General features: G+C 56.6%; 1 protein-coding gene across 8 annotated transcripts; it reads right to left on the minus strand.

The window, feature by feature from the left end:
* Positions 1-22,389, minus strand: RELT (RELT, TNF receptor). 8 transcript variants are annotated; one of them, XM_023521660.1, is made up of 14 exons: positions 22,275-22,389; positions 10,145-10,227; positions 9,259-9,333; positions 8,983-9,149; positions 8,704-8,783; positions 7,833-8,090; positions 6,419-6,499; positions 6,011-6,092; positions 5,584-5,841; positions 4,955-5,153; positions 4,607-4,796; positions 3,076-3,168; positions 2,505-2,568; positions 1-1,839 (listed from the first exon to the last, which is right to left on the minus strand). In XM_023521660.1, the coding sequence occupies exons 2-11, from the start codon at positions 10,202-10,204 to the stop codon at positions 4,749-4,751; spliced, it is 1,308 nt and encodes a 435-aa protein (XP_023377428.1). In that variant the 5' UTR covers positions 10,205-10,227; positions 22,275-22,389; the 3' UTR covers positions 1-1,839; positions 2,505-2,568; positions 3,076-3,168; positions 4,607-4,748. The 8 variants fall into 8 exon arrangements, with proteins under 8 accessions (XP_023377428.1, XP_023377427.1, XP_023377426.1 ...); XM_023521659.1 differs by having other exon boundaries at positions 1-2,568; XM_023521658.1 differs by having other exon boundaries at positions 2,505-3,168.
* Positions 22,390-22,462: the final 73 nt, after the last annotated feature.

Consider the following 22,462-nt stretch of genomic DNA (forward strand, 5'->3'; position numbering starts at 1 on the left):
GTTTCCAAAAAAAAAAAAGTCTGGGTGACCAGACTGGTGGTTCTTGGGGCAGGGGAACACAGACCGCCTCCTGGGCCAGTGAGTTCCCTGGGCTTCTCCCCAAATTGATTCTAAACTTTTCACCGGTCAAGTTACAGCTATGCCACATCACCCCCGAAGGCTTAGCAGAGCTTCCCTGGGACTCACAGTTGAGGGGCCTGGAAAGTGGCCATCAGCACCTGGACTAAGGTGTGTGATACAGGAGCACAGGGAGGCCATGAATGATGAAGGCTGATGTCTACTAAGTGCCCACCATGTAGCTAGCACTGCATTTTATGCTTAGTAACTCTCGTCATCCTCACAGCATGATGGGAAGTAAGCCTTGTTATTAGCCTTGTCCTCAATAGGGGACAGCTAAGGAGGATAAGTACCTGGATGAAGGTTACAGAGCTGGTGAGAGGCAGAGTTGGAAGGCACACTTTGGTCTGACTCCAAAGCCCAGGCACCAAGCCCAACATTCTGCCCACCCCAGAGGAGGCAATGCCTGAGCTTGCTTAAAAGGTAAACTTGTTGGGTGGGAGACCAAGGGAAGGGCTTGGTACTCACAAAATGACAGTCTTGTGGTCTCGGTCTGAATAATCAAGTGCTGTTTTACACCATCTCTCTTCTCCCCTCTGGGAAAGCCACTGCCCAGACCCTTCTTCCAGGTCATCATGGCCACCATTTTCTCTCAGGGCCTGGCCTCTACAGTCTACTCCTCCAAGTATTCAACATCCTCAACAAGAAAACAGGCCCAAAGAGGCTAAGTGATCTGGCTCACACTAGAGCTGTAATTAAAACTCAGGACTCCTATCTCTCCAACCCTTTCCACCAAACCATGCCCTGTGCCTCCGTAGGACCCTCCCATTTCCCCTTCTCACTTCAGACTCCTTCACCGTCCCTTGATGCAGAAAGCTGTCGGGTGTGGGTCAGGAGAGCACCTCTGGCCACAAGTAGTGCCAGGGCTGAGGACCAGGAGCAGGTAGGGAGGCAACCTGAGCACCAGCACCTGCCATTCTGACCCACGGGGGAAAGGATGTGGATGAAGGATGGTCAGCCCAGGGCCTTGCCCTGCCCTCCAGCTCCCACCCCTGCCAGTGGCCTGGGCCTACCTTGAGCTCGAGAGCTGACAAGGTTGCCAGGATCCAGAGGAAGCAAGCCTGGGAGGGTTAAGCCAGGAAGACTTCCAGGTGAGGGTGGGACCCTGAAGGCCAAAGGCATCAGACACACCCCCTACCCTGATTCCTCATCTCCAAGGGGGCAGATGAGGAAACTGAGGCCAGGGCCATTCCGTTCTCTTCCAGCAAACAAAATTGGAGGGTGGAGGGGCATCTGGAGGGGAGCAGTACTCATTATCCCCAGGCCTAGCACCTAAGTGGGAGTGTCCCTTACTTGGCCTGGGAAACCTATTTCCAGGCTCCACCTGGCTGGCATCTGGATGTACCTTGCCCCAGGTGAGAAGGCATCAAGAGAACACATCTCATCTTCATCCCAGTATGTCATTTAAGTCCTAGGTGAAATGGAGTTGGTTGAGGGAACACCAAGAAGTCAAACCCTGAAATACAGCTGAACAGCTGGCAAATAGGACACCAAGTGCACCTTGGTGGCCCCTGGGAACACTTCCTTGGGAATGCCCACTAGTCTCCCAAAACAGACACCCTGTTCTAGACTTTGGTAACCTTTGGTGCTCCAGAAAATTAATCCTGATATCCAGCCTCTGTCTTCTTCCTTCCCCTTTCCTAGAGCAGGTAAAGCTTTGTCTGCTGGGTCCTCAGAGGTGCTCTTCCTTTTCTGCCCATCTGAGAAGCCCCAGAGAGAAGCCTGTGGCATAGAAAGGTAAAAGGTGGGAAGAGGTGGAATCTCAAGGCACACCTGCCCAGCATCCCCTCAGGGTGGTTTTCTCAAGCTGTTGCCCAGGCCCCTGCCATGGCTTCCGCCCAGGAGAAAGACCTGTCCTCCTCCCGGTGTGACCACCACCTGCTCCCAGCTGCAACAGGCCCGGGACTCACACAGGAGTCCCTTTCGAGACCTACTCAGGTGCCATCAAATGTTGCTTTCCGGTGCTTGGACCTCTTTCCCATTAGCTTTCAAATGCGTCCCTCTCTTCCATCTTTAAAGAATATACCGAACACCAAGAAAACCCAGAATCAGAAGCCCTCTCTCCCTGGAGTCTAAGATCCCACCAGCTATCGGAGCTCAATCCACTGAGACCCAGCCCTGCTCTCACTCCCTTGTGGTGACTCCTGCTACGTCCCTGTGTCCACAAACCATGGGACACTGCATTCTTCCTGACCCTGCAGCAGCACCTGGCCTTGTGACCCACCGTGCTACCCAAACACTTGTCCTTCCCTGGCTTCCAGCATACTGCGCACTCCTGGTTTCCTTCCCACCCCGTTGGCAGTGCCCTGGAGCAGGCCTAGAGTCTGCCCTGAGCCCTCTCCCTGGAACTTGTCCCCTCCCAGTCCAGTCCTGGTGTAAATGCCCACCTGAGTGCTTCCAGATGTTCTTGTAGTCCAGATGTCTCTTGAGCGCCGTCAAACATTCAGATGCCTGGGGACATCCCATGGGGCTGTATCACAGATGCCCCCAGGACCGCTGTTCCTCTTACCCACCCAGCTGGCCCAGCCAGCCCGAATCCCTTGACCTACATCCCATTAACAAGCCCTGGCGGTTTTGTCCTAGGAAATGCTTGGATCCATGTTTCTCTCTGTCACACCCATGCAGCCTGGCCCCCAACATCTCTTGCTGGATGTCTGCAACAGCTTCCTCATGGAACCCATGCTCCTGTAGCTCCTCCACTTTCCACACACCAAGAGCAAGCTGACCAATCATGCCTTTCCCCTTTCTACGCACTTTAGAAGCTCCTTGGCGTCCCCGGCATAAGGCTGATGGCTTTGGAGAACTCACACGCTTCACCCGTCTCCACACCTAAGTTAAGAGGGTTCTACTTCCAGCCTCTCCAACTCCTATTTCTGTTGAGGTCTGGCCTTTGCACATGCCGTTCCCTTTCTGTAGAACATGATTCCACTTTCTGTAGCCCCTATATGTCTTACTTACCCCATCCGTCTTCCAGGCTCCACTTCCTCTGGAGCTGTGCTGTCCAGTACAGGAGCCACTAGCCACATGTGGCTATCGAGCCCTTGAAATATGCTAGTTCATAATAAGATGTGGTTTAAGTATAAAATACACACCAGATTTCAAAGCAGAAGTAATGGCTCATAATTTTTATACAGATTGTATACTGAAATGAAAACATTTTTAGATATGTACTGGGTTAAAAAGAATAAATTACTGATATTGTTAAAATTAAGTTCACCTGTTTCTTTTTTAAATGTGGCTACTAGAAAATTTTAAATTACATACATGGCGTACACTACATTTCCATTGGATAGCACTGCCTCTAGGGGGGCTTCAGTGAGAACCAGATGAGGTGAGGGGCCTCCTCTGGCCCCACTTCACCTGCTGTCAAAGAGGAGGCATTGTGAGGGGAGGGATGACCTGTCCTGCTCATGGTGCCGAACCCAGAGCCATTCTGTGAATGGACAGATGACCTGGAAAGAGGCACAGGAAAAAGAAGCTCCTTATGACACCACTTTCCTACGTTTTATTCAACAAATGGATGGGGATGGAGATGCAAGAACAGGACAACAGCAAAGTTCCAATAAATAAGAGAAATAGGGATGGTAGTGGGGCCCGTGCCTGCACAGCTCCACATAAATAACCAGGTTGCTGAGCCAGGGTGAAAACAGGTGGGGCAGTCGCCTGCACTGCCCAGGCTGGGGGACAGATGCACCGACACCACAGGGACACAAACCACCTTGGCCAGAAGCACTTCTCCAGCCAGTCACACACCCCTCCCCCGAAGCTCCTGAGATCTTGCGGGTGGCTGGGCAGGCTGGGGCTCTGTACTACAGCCCTGCCCAGGTCAAGTCTATTTTTGCAATTTCAATAAAAACAGCAGGGTGAGGGCAGGCACATGCGTTAAGCCCCTTCTGTGGGCAGAGTCATGGATGGGCAGCCCCATAGGGGCCTTGAAGGTGGAAACCCTGGAAGCAGCAAATATGGGGCCAGATAAAGCTACTAGTGGGAGGAGTGGCAAGGAGTCAAGCTCTCTCCCAACGTGACCCAGCCCAGAGCCTGCAAGGAGCTGGAGAGGCCCTGGGCACCGAGACTTCACAGTCAGAAAAACTGGGACCCAGTGATGGCCAGGGACTTGCCCAGGATTAGAACCCAAGAACTTAGCCTCCCAGCCCATGGCATTTTGTTGCCCCTTCCCTTTATAGGTCCTGCCAGAAAGTAAGGGGTAGGGGGAGTTCACTGGCTCTAGGACCTTGTACAGAGGCAAAGGATGGTTAATTACCAAGGTGGGGGTCCAAGGGTGCCAAGCAGAGGGGTCCCTTCCCACCATCAAGGCCTGGTCTCGCTTAGTGGTACAGAGGATCCTGTGGGCTCCTAGGATCTGGCCAGGACACGAGGTCAGGGGCATCCTACATGGAAGGAACTAGGTGCAAGGGAGGGGCTTTCAACCCACTCCTGTACACGGTGCCCACTGGCCCGCCTGCCTCCTCACTGGGGCAGACACTCCCACCTCCAGGCCTTGGCCTTTGCTGTTTTGTCTGCTGGGCCATTGCTTCTCGATCCTCGCAGGCCCAGCTGCAGCTCTACCTCCTCCAGGAAGCCTTCAGAACCTCCCTGGGCAGGGCTGCAGTGTCCTCAGACAAGACAGCCCTTCAGATGACCAGGTTGCTCTCACTAAGCCGGACCACATAGCGGTTCTCCTGGGGGATGAGAATGAGGGTTCAGAGCTGAGTCAAAAGGCTTCTGGGCTTCAGGAAAGTGGGTCCTGCCCAGGGACCCCTGCACTTCCACCCTTGCCCCATCTGCAATGGGGGCTGGCCCAGATGCCAACGGACACCTTCCCTCATCTGGCTCTCACCTCGGCCTTCTTCTCTGCAAGGGGCTTTGGCCACTTAGTATGGCTTCCACCACTTCCCAGCAGTGCTTGCTGCTCAGTGGGGAAGCCAGGTTGTGGGGAGTCAGTGAGATCACCCCCTGAAGGTCCAGCCTCCGTGATGGTCTTCACCTCAGAGGCCAGTGAACTTGTCCGCTGCTCAGGAATTCGGGCCACGCGGAACCTGTGAGGAGATACAATCATCCCCCCATTAGAGGGAGAACCCCAGATGGAGAGAAAGCAGTGTCTTCTAGGGTCACAGCAAGTTCATGGATCAGAGCCTGAGTCTTTCCCATGTTCTCTCACCCACAGATGAGCCCCCAACACTCCAAACCCTAGATTGTAGGTGGACAGGTTCTTGGTCTGAGGGGCCCCAGGTGTAATAGGGGCCAGGACCCTGCCCTGAGGGTGCAAGGGCTCTGTGAGATAGCACAGCTGGGTAGACCTGACTTCTCCCTGGTCACCCGCTCTGCCCAGAGAGGCACACTGAAGCCAGGAAAGGTGGGACCATCACGAAGCAGGGTTTTCGAGGCTCAACTTAAGGCCCTGCCCTCCCCCACCCACCCTAGCTGTCATGTCTCTCCCTGACTCTGCTGCACCTGTGCCCATCTCACCTGCCCACAGACAAGATGGTGATCTCGCCCTGGCGTCCTGCCTTGGTGCTGGCCCTGGGAGCCCTGGCCAGGTTGGGCAGGGGTCTAGGAGTGGGAGTAGTGGCAGCTGCAGCTTCAGGAGACAGCAGCACCTCAGGCCACTTCTTCTGGCTACAACGGGAGCAGCAGGGGCCAGAGAGTGAGGCTAGGCCCTGCACGGTGTGGAGATGGTGGTCCTGCGGACAGATGTGCGGCATGTTGGGGAGTTCGGGCGGCAGCCTGCAGAGGGCACAGGTAGCAGTGGTCACTAGAAACCAGGCCCAGGACACCACAGAAGGTAATGAAAGGGAACAGGGGTGACAGGAGAGGGAACATACCCAGTGGTGAGTCCCCAGGAGGTAGGCTGATTATCTGGGTGTGGGCCCTCCTCGCCCACCTGCCCACTCACCTGGGCATAGGCCTGTGGTTGGTCTGTATCAGCTGTTTGCTGTGATACTCTTTCAGCAACTCCTCCAGGGCTGCCGCATTCTCTGTAGGCAACTGCAGTCAGAACCTGGCTCTGGGCTATGAGGGGCACTCCCCCCAGACCTCCTGTCCCAGCACAAATTGCCCCTCCCTACTTGCCACCCGCTCTTGGCCTGGGCCACGTGCCTTTTCTTCCACTCCCCCCTTCCCCATAAGGCAAGAACATGAAGAAAAGGGGCAGCCACACTGGTCAGAGAGGGCTAGGCTGGTCCAAGGTGAATCAGCAGGATGGGCAGAGCAGGGCAGGATCTGACCCCTGAAGCTGCTTCACAGGCTCTGGAAGGAGACCCTCCTTTCCAGGGAGCAGGAATGGGTCAGACATTCCCCTCACCTTTCTTCTCTGTGATCAGGCGCACCAGGACCCCGATGGTGTCCTCATTGGCGTCCTCAAGCCGGTAGGCAGGATTGATCCCTGGGGAAGAGAAGAGGACCATGATCCTGGGGAAATGAAGGAGTAATGGAACCTGACTCGCGAGCTACACCAGGACCTGGCAGCAGGGGGCGCACCACACCTGAGCTAGGAGCCTGGGTGTTTATGTACTTGTTCAGGCCACAGCTCTGAGAAGCCTATTTTCACCCTCACTAATCAGCATCACCGCTTCCTGAACCCAAAAGCCCCAGGTGCTTAGTGGTTTCAGGGCCATCTGAAGTCCCTGTAGAGTGGGTGTGTGGGGTGGAAGGCAGCCTTTTCTGGGGCTTGCGCTCTCTACCCTCCTCAGCCTCAGGGAGCTATGGGTTGCCTCTTGGTCCAGAACCCCAACAACTCTGGCAAACTCTGCCAATTCCAGGCCTATTATGCACACCACCGTGTCTATATAACTGAGGGCCCTTGGTCAACGTAGGGCCCAAACCTCAAAGACATAAAAATGGGCCACATGATCAATCCTGGGCCAGCAGCTAACGGAGTTTGTACCCAGGCAGCAGCCAGCAGTTAAAGTTAGTTCTAAGTTAGGAAAACAGGTGAGATGGCCTGAGGTACCACTCTCCTGCCTGCCTAAAGTTCCTGTCCCCTTCCTGCCCCTACCCCTTCCAGACTTCAGTGTCAGGAGTTGGGAAGGGCTTTGGCCAGCCCCAGGCAGACTGGAGCACTGGCACAGAAGGACCTATTTCAATCTTGACTTGGCCACAAGGCTCCTGTGGACAGTGTATGTGCATGCAGGACCCTTGCCCTACTGGCCTTTAGGGGATAGTGGGAGGTGGGGAGGAGAAATGAGGGCTCAGGGCCCTGGGGTGGGGGCAAGAAGAATAAATCTCTCCCTCTGGTCCCAGGACTCGTAACTCAAACCACAGCCTGGAAACCCAAGCCTCTTGTGATACTTGCCGAGGACAGCTGTCCTGCCAGCCTTTCAGGCCAGAGGTCAGAGGTAACCTTGAGTACCAAAATGGGAGCCCAACCCTTGAACCACACACACAACTGTAGCCCCAAGAAATCCAGACCCCTACAGCTAGGCAGGGCCTCACCCAGTGTGGGAATCCCACTGAAGCCACCTGACCTGCTCTGCCTCTGCTCTGCCCCATCGCCACCTTGGGCCACCTCATCCTTCCTTCCACTTTGTCACTCTGCAGTGTCTCCTGTGTCACATGTGCAACACCTCCAGGAAGCCCTCTCAATTTACCCTTTGCAGGCCTCTCCTTGTCAGACCCTCCAAACCAAGCAGGTCCCCTCGGGTAACCCTCAAGCTGAGCTGGGCTGAGATGGCCTGGGCCCTCTGGCCTCTCCACAAGGTCCCCAGGCTGGGCCTTACCGCTGCCTCCACCTCCAGGACCAGGCCCGACTTCCTTGTGGGCAGTGCAGTGGTAGCCCTTCCGCTTGAGCAGGTTACACACCAGGATGCCCAGCAGTCCCATGAGGCAGAAGATAGGCACGATGGCAATAACCGCATACTGGGCAGCTGTCTCCTCGGGGCCGCCTGCCCGTGTACCATTCCCAGGTTGCTGTGTCTCCCCAGTGCCACTAGGCCCTGCTGCCACCTCCACGCCACGTCGGGCTCGCCGCCCCCACTCTGAGCACCATGGAGGATAGAGGCATGGAGGCAAGAAAGATACGCAGAGAGGCCCATGGCCCAAATTAGTGTATGTTTGTGGGGGGGTTGATGACGTGTCCAGAGACACACACTTCCTGCCATGTTGAGGAAGCACCGCCCTCTAAGCAAGGCCTCCTCAGGCTTCAGGATGGCCAGACCCTCAGGACCCTATCCACCCATCATGGGACACATGCCTGGACACAGGAACATCAAATCCTGACTCCCTGTAACCTGGCCCATGAGTTAGTTGCCTTAGAAGGTGACTGACTCAACAGGTGAGAGGAGGTGCATGTGTGTGTAAGTACGAGCACGTGTGCATGGGTGTCTCTGAGGGGATGAAGACAGGATCAGTCAGGATGTGAGCACCGCCCGCTGTGGCTGCCACCTGCTGGACAGTCTCTGCCACCCAGAAATGAGGCAGGCAAACACTCAGCCAGTGGAACAACTGATGACATCCTTCTGAACACTCTCTGGCCGTTTACCCACCCGTGGGCTGAGGGAATGACTCCCCTGTGAGGGTCTCTGGACTCAAGTTCACCAGCCCCATTTCCACACACACCCCCACCAGTCCTAGGCCCTACAGGACACTCACCATAACAGCCATGAGTACCCAGAGGTTTCCAGGAACATGGCTGACAGGGAACATGGGATACCTCGGAAGGGGCAAACCACCTATGGGGGAAGAAGACATCACTGAGGCCAAGAACCTTCCTCAAAAGAGGCTGGACTCCTTCCTACTGAGTACCCACACTGGTCCCTACCCATCCCATTTCACAGATGGGAGGGCTGAGGCCTGTTCATAGGCTGGGACCCCAGGATCTAGAGTCCTGGTCACCTGGCATGAGCCCCCACGCCCCACCCCGTGGCTCACCCAGGCTGGCAGTCTCCACATAGTGTGTCTTGAGTCACTGTGCCCGCCTGGGCCTCCAGCCTCCCTCGAGGGCTGCAGCGGGAGTGAGGCTGGCATGGGCTAGAGCCCCACGAGGTTGAGAAGGTGCCTGGGGGGCAGGACCTGCATAAAGTGCCCTGCCCTGGGTCCTGTGGGAGGGAAAGGGTGAGAACGGAGCCAGGAGCCAGGACTGAGGTCCCTAGGAAGCCCACCCCTGGCCCTAGAGAGTCTTCCCAAGACAGGTCAGGGCAAACTCACCCAGTTGGGCTCCTCTCCAGGTGGGCACTGCCAAGGGGTCGTTGTTGTTGGCGTGGTCAGAGGCCAGGGCAGCAGCTGGAAGAACAGAGGGCACTAAGAGAGCAGAAAGCCACGGCATCTCTGGGACTGTCTATCCACCGCCCACTTCCTGACGCCCCAAGGAGTGGGGACCGCAGACTACAGAAGACCACGCCCCTCCAGGCTTCAGGGTTACTCGCTAACCTCAACTCCTCATGCTGCAAGTAAACCTGCCTGTCCCAGACCTGCTGCATGGCCAATGCCGAGGTAGGGAAAGAACAACATCTGCTTCTGGAAAGTGCCGGACGCTCCAGACAGGGCCCACCCAGGATCTCACGCCCTTGAGTCTCCAAATCACACCCCTTCCATCCTCCAGGACAAAGAGGAAAAACTTCCGAATTCCCCTCTCAGGCTCGTGCCCCCTCCCCCCACCTCACCCCCACACACAGCTGGGCAAAGCCTGCCCCAGGGTTTCCTACTCTGGGCCCTCAGCTGAGTCCCCGCCACACACACACACACCCCGCATCCTCCAATTCTGCCCCAGCTTGAGGGTGGCAGGCACAGAATAGAGCCAGCAACCATGAAGGACAGAGGGATGACACACAGGAGTCTCTGGGGATCTCCTCAGGCCTCAGACCTGATTCCCAGCACCTACCAGGTGCTGAGAGTCTCCTGAACCAGGAGTAGTGTGGGCCAGGGTCAGACTGCCTCATAGGAAGACCTGAGTGACCAATCCCAGCACCTCACCTTCGCACGGGGAGGGAGGGGGCTCCTAAGCAGCATTTATACTCCACCTCCTAGGAGGGCTGGGCCACAGGGCTCAGGACTTGGTTCTTCTGGCATCCCCACACTTCTAGCCCCAACTCACCAAAAGGAGACAGGACAGGGCCCAGTGTGGCGGAGGGCTCAGCTGCATCCTCAGCTGCATCCTCAGGCCCTGTGGTCCCCAGCCTAGAGCAGACAGGGTAGGCTCAGCAAGAGGCGAGAACAGCTGCTTCCTCCCAGCACTGCTTCCAGGTGGGGAATTTGCAAGGTGCTGCTGGGCAGGCAGAGTTTCAGGGAGCCTTGGCCTACTCGCACTACCACCCCCTCCAAGCCTGGGTAGAGGTGTGGGTGCCCTGTCTGGGGCCAGCCTCCTAGGACAACGTAGACTGGAGTGCGGCAGAGGAATCTGCCAGGTTCGGGAGGCTTCCTGGAGGAGGAAGGGCTTCCTTCCCCTTCCATAAACAGCCAGGTGCCCTCAGGCATGGGCAAGAAAGCCTGGGGAGGAAGGAAGCCTGTGACTGCGTCCCTGGGGATGGGGGATGAGAGAGCTGGCAATCCCCACCCCCTAGTCTCAGGCTCCTGCCCCTCAGAACTCCCTACAAGCCATGAACATGCCCACGTCCCCTGCTCCTCTGCCTTCACTCTTGCTGTTCCTGCTCTAAGGAAGGCCTTTCCCCTCACTCTTTAAAGCCCAACAAAGGCCTCTAGACCTGCCTTTCCCCAAAGCTAGTTCTGGCCTCCAAAGCCCCTGGGTCTCCCTCCCTCTTCCCCAATCCCATCACAGTCCTGGTCCTCCCACATGTCCCACTGTCCTCATCCGGCCGACTTCACGGAGGGCCGGGATATGTCTGACTGCATCTCCTGGGCCAGGGTAGACCTGGGGGAGGTGCTGGCGAGGTGATTATGGTAGCCAGCATTCAGCCTTCCAACCTTTCCTGGGCACACTAGGCACAGGAATTAACATGAACATGAACGAGAGGAATAGTTTCCCTGTCCTTGGGAGCTCACACCCCAGGGTAGATGGATGGCAACAGATAAACAGTATCCCCCTGAGATACGCACTGGCCTGAGGCTGAGCCCTCAGGCTCAGAGTGTGGCCTCCTCTGGAGAGGTCTCCAGCCAGTAGGCAAGGCTGGAACAGCAGACAGGAGGACTTGGATTAGACAACAAAAGAGACTGGCAAAACAAGGGAGCTTGACAACGACGTATTTCCAGGAGGCCTGGCTTCAGGCTCAGGAGGCCAAGGGAAGCAATATTTGTCCAGCTTCAGCCACAGGCTACTCACAGCCTCTGAACTCCAAAGGGTGGCCTTGGAGAGCCAAGTCACTGGCCCAGGGCCCTCAGCAGGTAAGAGGACCCGGCCTTGTCTGATGACAAGCCCCTTAGAAGAAACGCTGCCTGCAATAAACTCCAGGTCACATGAGAGCTCCTCAGCCAGTAGGTAGCCTGGGCTTCCCACCTGGAAAAAGAACTAGAGGAAACTGATCCGCCCTCCCATCCTCACTGGATGGCCTGGCTGGGCAGAGACATTGGCAAGCCAGGGGCTTGAGTTACACCACAGGGGAGGAGGAGGGGCAGTGGTCACACCACGGGACTCTCCAGGTCACTGACAGTGGTTCTCAGTCCAAGGCCAGTTCAGGGGAAAACCTGAGACAAAAAAACAGGCCACAGAATAGAGTAAAGGCTGTACCCTGGCAGTCAGCACCCAACAGGTGGCATCCCCTGACCCCTCCCCCAACCTGCCCCTCCTCTAACTTGGTCACAAGTCTTCCCTTTCAGTTTCTGTCCCAAAGTGAACCTTTGCTCTGCCTGAGCCCAGCTCTCACTCAACTCCAACTCCCCATGGCCTCGTCCCGTTCTTTGCAGGATCTAACCCACAGACCTGCCCACAAACCCCAAGTCCTCAGGCTGGCCCCGAAGCCCTGCCCAGTCCCCAGACCCAGTACACCTCCATGTCTCCAGGGTGGGCCCAGAGGGCTGGGACAGGGGTGAGATACAAGAGGTACAACAGCCTCAGAGGAGATAGCCTGTCCCACCCCTGGCCCTGACTGGCACGTGCTGGGTGACCTGAGCGCACAGGGAGGGATGTGGAACTGCTCATCTTCAGACAGATGGGGAGCGGCGATCTTGAGACTTCCAGGAGCAAAATGGGGATCCAAAGGCCCAGACTTAAAGCCAAGGAGGACCCACTCAGGCATATTCACAGACACTGGCCGCCTAGCACCCTGCCGCCTTCAAATTACGAGCCTTATAATTATCCCAAACCGGCACTTACTCCAGTCTGGCCCGAGTCTCTGCTTACAGCTGCTCCCCCTACCCCCACACTCAGCCCACACTGAGCCCCTTCTCTGTCAGGTCAGGCAGCTGCCAGCTAGCCACCCAGAACCGTGTGGATATGTAGACTCACCTGCTGCTCTGGCCTCCCGCTCTGCATCCCCTTCCCCACCAGGCCTCCAGCATCTAAGCCCTGAGCCTGGGAACCTCCATCCCTACCCCTCTGCCTTGTCCTGAAGGCTGGGCAGTCAGTGACCTCCCAAAGCTGGCACCTCCAGAGGGCTTCCTAGAGGGGGGCTGTCAGGTGGGGAGACCAAGGCCCAGAGAAGGGCAGTGAGTGCCCTTAGCCCACAGCTGGGAGCCTCCTCTCCTGTGATCTTGGCAGAAGAGAACTCCATGGGGCCTCAGGGGCAAAGAAGGAAGTTAGCTTAGAAGCCACTCCTCCCTGAATGAAGCTTCCTAGCCTGGGGCCCCACCAACTCCCTGTGGGACCTGAGCCCCTGTTTTACCTCACTGGGTCTCAGTTTCCTCATCTGCAAGATGGGGATGTTTATCTCTTAGGACAAGGCTGTTATGAGGTTTAAATAAGGTAATGAAACCTAAAGTAGGTTGTGGGAGTTCCTCCCCATTGCCCCTTCTTTCCCGAGGCATTTCCTGCCTAGGCAGGTTACTAAGTATTTGTTTGCTTGCTTATTTATTGTTTGCCCCCCCACCCCCACCCCCACCCCCATGAGACGGCAGCAAGGGTAGGGATGCTGCCTCATTCACCACAAAACCCTCCCCAACCCAGTGTCTGGGGCAGGAGGCCTCCACCAAACAGGCTCACAGTAGCAGGAGCTTCCTCACACTCAGATCACTCTTACTTTCTAAAAACTACCCAATTAGAACCAGAAATTCCCTGGAATAAAGCCAACAAAGCCACTACCAGGGCCCCAAGCTGGAGGCGGCAGAGTCCCAGGGAGGTGCAGCCTTGGAGGCCCCAGAGAAAGAGGAAGCTGTGCCACCACCCAGGCCTCGGCAGCTTCCCCTTTCCCAGAACTGAAGCAGAGGGGTCACCTGGGCCCAGCCACTTGCCAGCCTCACCCTAGCCTCCTTGTCAGCACCATTAAATCCTGAAAGTCTCCTGGCCCCATGTCCATCTCCATGGCCTCTTCTCCTAGCCTCCAGTTCAGCCCCACCTGCAGCCTAGGTGCCTTGACACGGAGATCTGGCCCTCACTCCAGCCCCTACTCTAGCCACTCTGAGCTTTCAGTCCCCCAAAATTGCCTTTCTCACCCCAACACTGGTATCTATCTGCTGTTTCTTCTACATAGAAACCCCTCCCATCATCCGGCCAACACCTACTCTTCCTTCAGAGCTCAGCTCAAAGTCACTTCCTCCTGGAAGCACCCCCAACCACCACCTCCCCTTCTGCATTAATCATCCTGTGTGACCACCCTGTTTACCCAGCACCTATGCCACTGATTGCTACCTCCATGCCCAGTGCCCAGCACAGGGCTTGACCCTGGTATGTGGGGAGGTACATGCTGAATTTGGGCGGTGGGGAGCATGGATCAAAGAAGGCACTCTTAGGAGAGGGTCCAGCTTCTCCCAAGGCCAGGAGGGCCAGAGAGCAGGCTGATGGTTAAGAGACCAGAGGTTGAGATGCGGTGGGGGTGAGGGGAGTTTGAATCTGGATCTGAACCCCTGGGCTAACTTAGGGAGAACCAGCCTGACTTGTTGTAGACCTTCCCCGCCTAACCCCTCACCACCAACACTGCTTCCCCCCGCCCCCCCCTCCGCCGCCACCACACACACACACACACACACACACACTATAGGAGGCTAATAGGAATTCACCTAAAATACTCAGCACAGGACCTGGCAGGGTAAACCCTCAATAAGCATTCACTGTGTCTCACTCAGTTTCTACATGTGTAAACTGTGGAGGGGGGAATGGCACACACTGATAAGCAAGTGTGAGGCAGAAATGAGATTCTCTTGTATTTATGGACAATGCTTGGCGCAGCCTGGTATACAGGATGTGCCGGATTAGCCATGGTGAAGAGGTGGGAAGGTGCTCACTTCTCCTCAAAAGAGATGTGAGCACACTTGTTTCACACTTGGGTAAACTGAGGCCACAGGAGGTCATTTATATGGGTCACAGAGGAAGGGAGAAGGGTCTGGAAAGGTGGGTGGGTTACGAGCTGAGAAGTTTGCACTTCCCTCAGGGCCTACAGGAGCCTTGAAGGGTTAGCAGGGGAGGGACAGGCATAGAAAGATTGCATCTCAGAGGACTCACTGGGCTGCCTGCCAAGTGAGGCTGGACTAGGAAGCCAGAGGTGGGAGGTGGGTACCCACCTGAAGCAGGGAGGGAGGCAGGTACTTCTGTTTCTCAGCCAGCGGCTCTAGGGCCTGAGGACCACCCTGAAGCCTCCAGAGCTTAGGGTTGCCTGGAAACACAGCTGGACATGGGCCCCCTCAGCAGGTGGCTACACCCAGAAGGGAAGACAAAGGCCGCCCATCAATGGAGAAATCCAGGTTAGTAAGGAGCCCAGTGGTTCCCTGGCAACTGGGGCCGAAGTAGGGCAGTGCCCGCAGTGGGTGGTGGTAAGAGCAGCTAGGCATCGCCTCCTTCCCATTCTCCACCCTCACAGGGAGGGGAACTGACCCTCATTCCCTCAGTCCAGGCCCTCATCCTGGGTTGCCTCCACTCCTCACAAGAGAGGTGAGCACTCCTGTTTCATATCTGGGTAAACTGAGGCCACGGGAGGTCACCTGTATGGATCACACAGGCAGCAAGTGGTGAGGCAGGGTGCAGCCCAAGTCTGTCTGACTGCTTCCCACCTCACAGCTGGCCCCTTCTCTGGCACTAGCCCAGGGCCTGGCACACAACACATATTCTCAGGCAATCTGCCAACTTGATGGCAGAGGCTAGGGAGCTAGTGGACATAGTAGGCAGTTCAGCTGAGGGACTATTACAAAGCATCCAGGCAGGCCCCAGGGAAAGAGATGCTGCTCCCACCCTGGAGGGTCTCTGGGCCTGAGGTTTTCTTGCTTCTGTCCTCATTTGCATACTGCTCTAGTCTGTGCCAGCCCCAGGGAAAAGATGCTGTGAGAATAAGGAAGCTCAGGGAAGGCTGGGAGTTCCCAGGGTGGAGCCCTAGCTCTTTGGAGCTGCTGACAGACTGAGGCCCAGAGATATGCAGAGGCTGCCTCAGGGACGCTCAGTAAGAAGGGTGCCCAATTCTCACCCCTACCCCAGCCTTGGGCAGCCATGACATCTCAGGTCACAACACAGGGGTGAGGACTCTATGCATGCTGGCCCCTAATCCTGCTCCAGGGTATACCAGACGGCAGCTGCTCCCTGGCCTACCCCAAGGGGCTGAACATGGTTCTGCACTCAGAACTGCCATCAGGCCTGGGCCTTGGAGGCTCAGGTGGGGTGAGAGGTGGGTGGGTGGGGCTGAGGGGACTAATTGGTCCTTGAGGCTAAGAAAAGGGCTGAGGTGGCCAGACGGGGGACCTACCCGGCTCCTCCCAGTCTGGGTGCAGTACAGATGCTATCCCTACCCCTTCCGCAGGCTGAGTCAGGGGCTAGGGGAAGGCAGTCTACACCAGACAGTTGTCTCTGGGGCAGAGTTAAGGCTCCCCAACAGCCCTCACTAAGCACTATCTGCACACCTTATTCCCTTTCCAGGCTGGATTTCACTGACAGGGTTCTGGGCTTCACGAATAAGGAAACTGAGGCTCAGAGAGGCTAAGTAGTACCCTGTAACAAGTTGCTCTCAAAAGAGACCTGGAGCGGGGGTAGGCAGCAGGTACCACCCCAGGTCCAGCATTCCCACTGCTCCTGCATGCCCTATTCTCGCCCACCACCCAATCACTCAGCACCAAGGACTTCCTGCTTGGGCTGGGCGGGGAAGCTGGGCCGCCCTGGGCTGTCAACCTTGGCCCCAGGACAGGATGGCAAGAGGATACCTCACTGAACTCTCACTTGTGCTGTTGCTACCTCCTTTTCCAAGAAGTCACCTTAGCCTCTCACCCTGGCCACAGAACTGGTCCAGAATTACTAATGTACTGGGGTGGCCCAGTCTGCTCAGTACAAGCCTTGACTTGGCCAACTTGGCTGAGGATTAGTGAGACTGAGGGGAGACCGCAGCCCCAGCCCGACCCATTCTCCAACTCCTCCAGACTCAGGGTGCTGGGGATAGAGACCTCCCCCAAGTCCTGAGCAACCCCAGGTCAGGCCCTAACCAACAGAGCTTGAGGACTGGGGTCAGCATGATGGAAGGAGGGGGAGAGTGTTGGGCTCTGGCTCATCACTTAGTGGCTCTGTGACCCTGGGCAAGTTACTTACACTACTCTGAGCTTCTGGATCCTCCTCTGCAAACAGGAGGGCTAGTCCTTGCCTCCAGGCATGCTGAAAGGATAAGCAGAGCTACTAAAAGCAGGGCTGGCTGGGCCCTGGCCTGTCCAGGCCTCTCCTGAGTACCAGTTCTCACCACACTCCACAGGGGCCAGAGGAGCCAAGTTCAGAATGGATTAGTGTCTAGCCAAGGTCACCCAGTGGTTTGGGAGTGGGCCAGGGTACTTTACGGAACCCAGTGTTGGTCCCAGCAGCATGAGTGGAAGAGCCTTGGCCTCTCTGGGAGGACCCTGCATGTCCATTTCCCAGCCCCTGTACAGGCCTGTGTTGACCTGCTTCCATGTCGGCTGAGCCATAGTCAGGTGGTAGAGGGGTAATGAGCATTCAGGACCCAGCCCCATGTCCCTGAACCTCAGTGTCCTTCTCTATAATTTTGGGCAACTGTGCCTGTTCAGCTGACCTACTGGTGTAGCTGGAGGTTCCAGAGTTCACAGGGGAAAAGTGGCTCTTCTTACAATCAGGCCTCAGCCCAGGAGCCACCTCCTGCAGGAAGCCTTTCCAGCCTATTAGGGTAGACCCTCCCATCTCCTGGCCTCTTCAGCCACCACTGTTTGTGGTCTCTCCTGAGGGAGGGAGGCAGGTGAGTGCATGCAGGAGGCTGGGCACACAGCAAGGCTGGGCACTGTGGATGACCGGATCCCTCCCTGAGCTCACTGCTCCTCACAGTGAGGGTGTCCAAGCTTAGGTCCCTCTTCCTGGATGCCCTCCTTCCTTTTCACTCCACCCACACACTCAGACCCTGCTTCTAATTGGCTGCCAAGCAGCCAGGGCACACACGCACAGCCACATGGGCAGTTTATTTATAGAGTTCTCATCTTTCCCAGGGTGGCCCAGGAAAGAGCTCTGGCCTTCCAGGCAGGCAGATCTGGATTAGGATCCCGGTGACACTAGGATCTTGCAGTCCCTTCCCTCTGGGCCTTCTTTTCCCTGCCTGTACCTAGAGGGGACTTCTGACCCTCTGGGCATGAGGCCGAGGATGTGAGAAACTCCGGAGTCCTCATCCCAGGGTAGGGCACACAGTAGGGATGCAGTATCATCTCCCTCCTGTCTTCTCTGGCACCTAAACCTCACCCAGTAGCAATAAGCCTAGGCCCAGGAACCTAAGGGCTCAGCATAGAGTAGGTGCTGACCTCTGCCTAAGACCTTATCCAGCACCTTGAATCCTGAGTGCAGGTGGGGTTGGATGGGTCCTGCTGGCTGATATCAGGCAAAACTGGAAGAAGGGCTGGCTCCATAACAGAGGAAGTCTGGCCTTGCCTAGCCAGGCCAAGTACTGAACAACCCCACCAACATTTCCTCCTTCCCCTGCAGGTAGCCAGCCTGGTCCTTCTTGGAAACTGATGCCACCATGGTCAGACAACTCTCACCTCAACCTGGAGACCAGGCTGGGGACTGGGAGAAAGCTTGAGTGCCAGACTCTAGCACCAGTGGCTGTGAGACTCGAACTAGGGCTGGTCCCCTCTGCTCTCTGAGTCTCAGCTTCCCAATAAACCACTTGGGAAAGAGGAGGATTCCCTGTCAGTGCTGTTGCGAGGAGACTTGCACCCAGGGCTTGGCACACAATAAGGCCTCAGCAAGGACTTCCCTCTGCTGGCCCAGAATGAGGGCTATACCTGAGGAGAACCCAGGGCAAGCACCCTACCCACAGGGGTGGCCTTGAGTCTTCACCCCAACTCCCAGCACGTACTCGGGAGCTTCAGAGACCCTGGCTGCAAAACTCCCTGTGCATCCTGGCATACAGTAAGGCCCTCAGAGGCCTGGTCAGCACAGACGTGGCAGTAGGAGAGGGCAGGCTGCTGGCTAGGCTGGCCCTACCCAGCTGGGCATGTAGTTCCCATAAGTGTCCCATACCTGTGCCTGTTCCCAGAAATGGGGGTACACCTGGCAGGTGGACCACAATAAAAAGGAGCTCACATTGGACTGGGAGGGCTTTCTGGATGAGGGGGACTGTGGCCGTATCCTAAATGGTCAGGAGGGTTCTAGAAAGAGGAGGCAGTAAAGGCAGAGTAGAACCAGGCATCTGGTAGGGTGAGATGAGGGTGAAGATGTAAAGTTTGAAAGGGTCTGTGAAGGAAAAGCCTCGATACCAGGATGAGGCACTCAGACTATATTTGATAGGCAAAAGTAAGAGTTCTTAGGGAGGTCACTCTGTCAGTGTGTGGAGAAACTGGAAATGGAGGCAGAGGCTGGTACAGGAGTCTAGGCAAGGACAGCAAGGCCAGAGCTAGAACATAAGAGAGAGCCCTGATTTTGTGAAGATGTGTCTCAGGCCCTCTTCCAGTCAGCCTGGGAACACGTGGCAGGACAGAAGGTAGGTGCCCTATCTGGAAGGTGAGAGCCAGAATATCAAGATTCTGGGGTTCTCGGCACTTCTCCGAACCTCAGTCCCTCCCTCTGTAAAATGGTGGGCCTATGAGCAGGGGTGGGGTGCTGACTGCCCCTCAAAGTCTACCCTCTTTAGCCAGACAGACATCTCCCTCCAGCAACTGTCACACCAGTCCCAATAGGGCCCACACGTGGAACCCAGCCTGGCCCCACCACCATCCCTATCATCCCAGGAGACCTAAGTTCCCAGAAAGGTTTGGCTTGGGCAGGGCACAGGGAAGGGCTGGGGGCCTCCATCAGGGCTGAGACCAGAAAAGGAGATTAACCCTTGGTTAATCCTTCCTATCTGCCCCCTTCTAGGCTCTGAGCTATTTCCACCTCTTTGCTGGAGATGGAAATAACTCAGGCTCAGCCCCAGGAGACCAAGACAGCTATTCTGAACAGCCCCAAGAAGCACAGCTCTAGCCATTCCAGGGAGGATGGAGGGACACCCTGATCCCCAGCTCCAGCTCTCAGCCAAGCAGTAGCAATGGTCAGGGCTACCAGGGGCCTCTGAGAAGAATGGGGAGACTGAGGCCCCGAGACGGTGGGGCACAAGCTCAAGGTCACACCCAGCCTGCTTCTCGTCATGGGTGGGTTTGGGAAAGCGCCCCTACAACAACTCCAAAGAGGGGGATAGGGCCTCTTAGGTAGGGCGAAGGTCAATGGGAATTCTCAATTATCCTTGCCACCCTTGGAGCCTGGGCTGTGCTGCTGACTCCTGACACTCTTCAGAGCTATGTGGATGCTCTCAAAGCCAATTATAAGCTTTAGAAGGCAGAAGACAGGCCTTTCTGGTGACCTCTGGCTAAGGGTGGGAGCTAAGAGGAGGAAGGAGAAAGAGGAGCAGGAAAACCACATAACCCACCCACCCCCACAGTTTCAGACATGTGTGCAAACACATACCACACTCAGAACTCACAATGGCCCAGCCTAGCAAGCACGGCCTTGTTTGAGAAAAGGAAGCCCAGATAAGCTGTGAACAGATACAGGCATACCTCGTTTTATTGTACTTCACTGTACTTTACAGATGTTGCATTTTTTTTTATAAACTGAAGGCAAGACCTCCACCAGCAAAAGGATTACGACTCGCGTTATTGCCATATTTGCTTTATTACAGTGGTCTGGGACCAAACTCGCAACATCTCCAAGGTATGCCTGTATTAGGAAGGTGGGTGGCCCTCTCCAAGCATCTCACAGGGCTTCAGGGGCAGAAGACTTGAATGCCAGTCCTGGTACTGTCCTGACTCTACATGACCTTGGGCAAGTCACTTGCTTCTGAGCCTCAGTTTCCTTCTCTGAAAAACAAGTCACCACATCTCAGAACCACTGTGAAGATTCAACAAGAGTATGCCATAAAGTGCTGAGCACAGTACCTGGAATTGTCCTCCCACCCTTGCCCCCACCAGAATGCAATCAACATTTTCAGAAGTTATCAGCAGAAGACAGAACTTTCAGATCCTTTAGCAGGTGCCCCCTCACCCTTCCTGGGCTAGGGAGCCCAATTTCTATTCCACCCTGCATGAACCATACAGACCCCCTTGTGGAGATGGGGGCCTCAGAGGAATCTAGCTCAGATGGTAAAGGGCCCTGCTCTAGCTCTCCAAATCAGATACGACTCAGGGGAAAAATGCCACCTCTTCCCCCCAGGGAAATGAAGAAAGGGGACCTGAGCTAGAGAAGTCAATATTTATGGATCAGAATTCCATGTTTAGCCCAAGGAGCTGTGCTTCCAACTCTGTCACCAGACTTGGGTGCAGCCCCTGGGCCACTGTGTCCCAGCAGACAGCCTGCCTCCACCCTCCACTGCAGTCTTTCTGCCTAAAGAGAAGAAAGGGAGAACAGAGGCGGTTGACCCAAAAACAATAGAGGATCCCAAAGTGATGATTCATTGTCTATGCACAGCTCAACACTTCAGTGTGCAGACAGGGAGACTGAGGCCCAGGTCAGGGGTGGAACGGGGAGGTGGGGGCAGAGGGAGGTGGAGGAAAGATCTGAAAGCAAAATGGTGTCTGGGCCCAGTGAGAATCCAGGGCGGAAGGGGGCAGTTTTGCCAGGTCTCCCATACCTGTATGTATTTGAGATGTGGAGCCTGAGCCTACCTGAGTCTCCTCAACTGCTGCCAGAGGTGTCACCCCACCAAATGCAGCCCAGCCTTGGCACCCTCTCCAACCCTCACGGCAAATCACTCAAGGTCCACCCTCCTCACTAACTTTAGCTAGGAGGAGCGCCCTCTTGGGGACAGTACTGGAGAGACCCTTGATCCCTGGATCCCCCCTCCTTGCTCGTCATTTCCCCCCACCCCTCCTCTTCGCCAATCTGCTGGAAGGTTTTCGTGGTTCCTTCACGTTCTGCCTCTTACTCACTGCCCTGAGGCGCGCGCACATACAACACACACACACACACACACACTACTTGACCCCATAAGCACACTGTGGCCCTAATGATTCAGGGGCTGTGTTGCACAGTCACTTGGGGTTCCTCCCCCTCTTTCATACTCATATTAACGAGGAGCCCTCGCCCTGTCCTGGTCACACTCTAGGCCAAAAGCACACTCAGTGACCCCAGTGACCTGGGGTCTCACTCACAGTGGGCTGGAGTCACTCTCACACACAGACTTTCTGCCTGTCACAGCCAGACACACAGAGCCCCTCTGTGTCTCCTGCTCGGCCCGGCGTCACCGCCCAGTGCCCTGGCCACACGTTCGTCCGGGCTGGGCCGCCTCATGCGCCGTGTCACCCAGTCACGGGCTGACACCGTTCAGACTCCCCCTCCCCACACCCGGCTGCCCCGCGCCGCAGCCGCACTGAGGCGCCGCCGTCCCGTCCCGCACCCGTCCTGGTGGCGGTCCAAGTTTCCCGGGCAGAGGGCGTCTCCGGAGCTTGCCGACTCCTCAAACAGAAAGTCCCGCCGCTGCTTCCCAACTGCGCACGGCCAGGCCTGGAGTCGAGGCCGGAGGACGCGCAGGTCCAGGGGCAGGGGACTCAGAGATGGGCGAGGGCCGGTGCGCGGAAGACGCCGGGACAGGACGCGGGGGCGGGGGGCGCAGAGCCCGGGCTGCGGCATCCGCCGCGCCAGTGAACTTCCTCAGAGACGCGGGGAGGCAGGGGGCGCCACTCGGGTCCGCATCCTTCTGCTCCACCGTGGGTATCTGACCCCGGGCTGGGGCTCCGTGCGCCCTCCTTACCTGCCCGCCCGCGGCAGCTCCAGCAGCCCCGCTCCCGGGCTCACGCGGCGCCGGGGTCCGGCTCCGCGAGCACACGGGCGACCCCGTAGGCTGCGCGCCTTTTGAATGAATAGCCTGCCGGGCCGGGACGGTGCACAGCCCCGCCCCCGCGCGTCACGGCCGCCGACCCCGCCCCCGACGTCAGAGCC

This window comes from Pteropus vampyrus, unplaced genomic scaffold, assembly GCF_000151845.1.
Source record: "Pteropus vampyrus isolate Shadow unplaced genomic scaffold, Pvam_2.0 Scaffold311, whole genome shotgun sequence".
Taxonomy (NCBI): Eukaryota; Metazoa; Chordata; class Mammalia; order Chiroptera; family Pteropodidae; genus Pteropus; species Pteropus vampyrus.